The sequence below is a fragment of the Salmo salar genome, chromosome ssa09 (assembly GCF_905237065.1).
Source record: "Salmo salar chromosome ssa09, Ssal_v3.1, whole genome shotgun sequence".
Lineage (NCBI taxonomy): Eukaryota > Metazoa > Chordata > Actinopteri > Salmoniformes > Salmonidae > Salmo > Salmo salar.
In genome coordinates this window covers 156540371-156545370 of record NC_059450.1, presented here as the reverse complement: position 1 = coordinate 156545370, position 5000 = coordinate 156540371, and the positions used below count along the sequence as shown (strand labels likewise).

The 5000-nt window shown below is 49.0% G+C and overlaps 1 protein-coding gene across 5 annotated transcripts in view; it reads left to right on the top strand.

Moving 5' to 3' along the window:
* Positions 1–5000, top strand: part of ryr1b (ryanodine receptor 1b (skeletal)) — a 305047-nt gene that overhangs the window by 180846 nt on the left and 119201 nt on the right. For all 5 annotated transcript variants that reach the window (XM_045724892.1, XM_045724889.1, XM_045724890.1 and 2 more), the window contains 9 exons: positions 580–743; positions 964–1042; positions 1178–1489; positions 1901–1976; positions 2168–2291; positions 2430–2545; positions 3305–3372; positions 4105–4226; positions 4595–4644. In XM_045724892.1, coding sequence (XP_045580848.1) covers positions 580–743; positions 964–1042; positions 1178–1489; positions 1901–1976; positions 2168–2291; positions 2430–2545; positions 3305–3372; positions 4105–4226; positions 4595–4644 — 1111 coding nt within the window. The remainder of the gene's footprint in view (positions 1–579; positions 744–963; positions 1043–1177; positions 1490–1900; positions 1977–2167; positions 2292–2429; positions 2546–3304; positions 3373–4104; positions 4227–4594; positions 4645–5000) is intronic.

Sequence of the window (5000 nt, the reverse complement as noted above, 5' to 3'; positions counted from 1 at the left end):
TCCCTCTCCCCTCCTCCCCCCCTCCCCTTCCCCCTCTACCTCCCCTCCCCCTCCCCTTCCCCCTCTACCTCCCCTCCTCCCCCTTCTCCCTCTACCTCCCCCTCCCCTTCTCCCTCTCCTCCCTCCCTCCCCCTCTCCCTCTCCTTCCCCCTCCCCTCCTCCCCTCTCCTTCCCTCCCCTCTCCTTCCCTCCCTCTCCCTTTCCTCTCCTCCTCCCTCTCCCTCCACCTCCCCTCCTCCCCCTTCTCCCTCTCCTTCCCCTCTCCCCTCTCCCTCTCCTTCCCTCCCTCTCCTTCCCTCCCTCTCCCTCCCCTCTCCCTCCCCTCTCCCTCCCCTCTCCCTCTCCTTCCCTCCCTCTCCTTCCCTCTCCCTCTCCCTCTACCTCCCCTCCCCTCCCTCCCCTCCCTCCTCCCCCTTCTCCCTCTACCTTTCCCTTCTCCCTCTACCTCCCCCTCCCCTCCCCCTCTCCTTCCCCCTCCCCCTCCCCTTCTCCCTCTCCCTCTACCTCTACCTCTCCGTCTCGCTATCGCTTTTCCCCGCTCCCTCTCCATCTCTTTCTTTCCCTCTCAATCTGTTGTAGAAATTTGATGCTGAGCTGTTTAAGATTGCCATGCCGTGTATCTGTGCCATCGCTGGTGCCATCCCTCCGGACTATGTGGACGCCAGCTACTCTTCCAACACAGAGAAGAAGGCTTCTGTGGACGCTGAGGGAAACTTTGACCCCAAACCCGTGGAGACCACCAAGTGAGGATGAGATGGGGGGGGTCGATGGCAGTCTGGAGATTGGGCCATAAGTTTTCCTGATCACGTGACCTGTCCAGGAGAAACACCAAGCCCTAGTTTAAGGCTAGAGTTTTTCCTGATCACTTCAGCTGGCGTGGAAAACCCTGTCTGTTTACATTGTAGAGTAGTTAGCGGTGTGTCTCCTGCAGCGATAACTCTCCACCTGTTTCGTCCTTCTCAGCACCATTATCCCAGAGAAGCTGGATGCCTTCATCAATAAGTATGCCGAACACACTCACGACAAGTGGGCCTTCGAGAAGGTTAGTTGCTCCTCACCCTCTCCTTCATCCTTCGTCTACGACACCAGAATTCACCATGTACTGATGGAGACGGAGACTTCAGGTAGAAAAAAAACGTTTTTTAGTATAATGATGCTCTATGTATCTTGCTCTCAGATCCAGAACAACTGGTCGTACGGAGAGGTGCTGGATGAAAACGCCAAGACCCACCCCATGCTGCGTCCGTACAAAACCTTCTCTGAGAAGGACAAGGAGATCTACCGTTGGCCCATCAAGGAGTCCGTTAAGGCCATGCTGGCCTGGGAGTGGACGATGGAGAAGGCCCAAGCAGGGGAGGGAGAGAAGGTGGAGCTGAAGACCACCACACGGAAGATCTCCCAGACTGCTCAGGCGACCTACGACCCCAGCCACGGTTACAGCCCTTCGCCTGTGGACATCACTGCCATGGCGCTGTCCAGAGAGCTGCAGGTAAGGAACAAACTGTAAAGACAACTGTAGTCGATGGTGGCTTGGTCAACACACTATGATCAGCAATCTGGTCATGTGGGTTTGGTGGAGGAAACGGTATGGAGGAATAGTTTAACATTGTTCACTTTCACCAGTGACATATAGGTTGATGTACCTTGTGATCCTCTCTCTCTGTCTCTTTCTCCGTCTCTCTCTCTGTCTCTCTCTCTGTCTCTGTCTCTCTCTCTCTCTCTCTCTCTCTGTCTCTCTCTCTGTCTCTCTCTCTGTCTCTCTCTCTGTCTCTGTCTCTCTCTCTCTCTCTCTCTCTCTCTCTGTCTCTCTCTCTGTCTCTCTCTCTGTCTCTGTCTATCTCTCTCTCTCTCTCTCTCTCTCTCTCTCTCTCTCTCTCTGTCTCTCTCTCTCTCTTTCTAGTCCATGGCTGAACAGCTGGCTGAAAACTACCACAACACCTGGGGTAGGAAGAAGAAGATGGAGCTGATGGGAAAAGGTGAGAGGAAAGGGACGGACAGCAGTCAGCGTTTTTAACATTCTACGTCTCTGCCCGTCTCAGTCGAAATTAGAATCTTTAACCCATAATAATTATAATCATAATGCCAGTCTGTTTGCATAGGACACTTTTGAAATAAGTAAAGGTTCTTCACAGCAATAGAAACACCGGCTGATGTGTGTGTTGTCCAGGTGGTGGTGCCCATCCCCTGTTGGTACCCTATGACACCTTGACGGCTAAGGAGAAGGCCAGAGACAGAGAGAAAGCCCAGGACCTTCTCAAGTTCCTGCAGCTCAATGGATATGCTGTCACTAGGTACAGTACTGTAACACTCACTGCTCAGAGAGTTCCCCCCTGTCCGTATTGTACCGACAAGTTGTATCCCATGTAAATAACTCGCTCCCTGTTCCTCTCCTCCTTTCTTCTCCTCTCTCCATCCCTCTCTCACCTCAGGGGGCTGAAGGACATGGAGCAGGACATCTCCTCCATAGAGAAGAGGTTTGCCTATGGTTTCCTCCAGAAGCTGCTGAAGTGGATGGATATTGCCCAGGAGTTCATCGCCCATCTGGGTACTGTAGGGGACTGGGGCAGGAGACAGGAGACCAGGGACTGAGGGCAGAGGGATGGGATGGTTAGGGTAGAATGGGTTTACTGATTCTTCATCTGGCGCATGTCATAAATACTGTCTATCGTACATCATACCAGTAAGTGGAGCCAGAGGAGTTTTTCCTGGTCAGATCATGTGGTTATGATGTCATTTCTGTGTGACTGAGGCCGCTCTCTCTCTCTCTCTCTCTCTTTCTCCTCTCTCTCTCTCTCTTTTTCTCCCTTTCCCTCTTTCTTTCTTTCTTTCTTTCTTTCTTTCTATCTTTCTTTCTTTCTTTCTTTCTTTCTTTCTGAATCTCTCTCTCTCTCTGAATCTCTCTCTCTCTCTGAATCTCTCTCTCTCTCTGAATCTCTCTCTCTGAATCTCTCTCTCTGATCTCTCTCTCTGATCTCTCTCTCTGAATCTCTCTCTCTGAATCTCTCTCTCTGAATCTCTCTCTCTGAATCTCTCTGAATCTCTCTCTGAATCTCTCTCTCTCTGAATCTCTCTCTCTCTGAATCTCTCTCTGAATCTCTCTCTCTGAATCTCTCTCTCTGAATCTCTCTCTCTCTCTGAATCTCTCTCTCTCTCTGAATCTCTCTCTCTCTCTGAATCTCTCTCTCTCTGAATCTCTCTCTCTCTGAATCTCTCTCTCTGAATCTCTCTCTCTGAATCTCTCTCAATCTCTCTCTGAATCTCTCTCTCTCTCTCTCTCTCTCTCTCTCTCTCTCTCTCCCTACAGAGGCTGTGGTTAGCAGTGGCAGAGTTGAGAAGTCTCCACACGAACAGGAGATCAAGTTCTTTGCCAAAGTGAGATGAGGATTAATTATCCTATTAGCCTAGCTATTAGCACATTAGCCCAACTGTTAGCCCGTTATCCCTAGCTGTCAGCCCATTAACCTAGCTGTTAGCACATTAGCCCAACTGTTAACCCGTTATCACTAGCTGTCATCCCATTAACATAGCTGTTAGCACATTAGCCCAACTGTTAGCCCGTTATCCCTAGCTGTCAGCTCAGTAGCCTAGTTGTTAGCCCATTAGCCTAGCTGTTTGACCATTAGCTTAGCTGTTAGCCCAATAGCCTCATTGTTAGCCAATTAGCTTAGCTCATTAGCCTAGCAGTTAGCCCATTAGACCAAGGGTGAGAAACTCATTTTGCACCGGGGGCCACATTCCATCTTCAATGAGGTCCGGAAGCCACACTGAAAATGTGTTATATTTTGTCACCATCAAAATTAGCAAAAGATAGTACTCTATCCATCGTTTTTGGAAACTGTTAGCTTATTATTATCCTAGTTGTTAGCCCATTAGATTATTAGCCCAGCTGTTATCTTATTAGCCTAGTTGTTAGCTTAGTAGCCTAGCTTTTAGCCCAGTAGCCTAACTGTTAGTCTATTAGCCTAGCTGTTAGCATCTTTGGGAGTTCTGCCTCTTTACAAATGAAACATCATAATTTTCTACTTATTTATTTTTTTTAAATTTATTGTGGAGCTCTAACACTGTGATCTGATTGACACTCACCTCTCTGTCTCTGTGTCGTAGATTCTCCTGCCGCTGGTTAACCAGTACTTTAAGAACCACTGCCTTTACTTCCTCTCCACGCCTGCCAAGTTGCTGGGCAGCGGAGGCCACTCCTCCAACAAGGAGAAGGAAATGATCGCCAGGTACGTTGATCGTCAAAGGCTTTGAGAATAATACCAAAGATATACTGTAGTACCAGCTCTAGGGCAAAATCACATGGTAAGTCTTTTATACTCAGAATCGTTGATCTTTCATTAAGAAAAATGATCTGCCTAAAACCTTTCCCACAATACCTTGCTTGTTATACTCTGTCTGCTATACTCCCTATCTCCTTATCTCCTCCTCTCCTTGTTACTCCATTCCTCTCCTCTTTTATGGAATCTACTTCATTTCCTTGGACCTTTTGACCTTAACCAACTTGTTTTTCATTCCGGTCCTCCCTTCCTATCCTCCCATACCCTCCCTTTCCTTTCCTTCTCCACTCCTCCTCCTCCTCTTCCTCCTCCCTCAGTATCTTCTGTAAGTTGGCAGCTCTGGTGAGACACAGAGTATCTCTCTTTGGTAAGGAACCTGAACCTGCATGGTGGACTGATGCCTGTCGGTCACCTCCCAATCTCATCTCTCTTACCATCTCTCTCCGTCAATATCCATCTCTCTCCGTCAATATCCATCTCTTTCCGTCAATATCCATCTCTCTCCGTCAATATCCATCTCTCTCTCTCTGTCTCTCTCCCTCTCAATTTCCCTCTCTCTCAATCCCTCTATCAATAGCTCTACCCCAATCTCTCTCTCTCTACCCCAATCTCTCGCTCTACCCCAATCTCTCTCTCTACCCCAATCTCTGTCTCTACCCCAATCTCTGTCTCTACCCCAATCTCTCTCTCTCTACCCCAATCTCTCTCTCTCTACCCCAATCT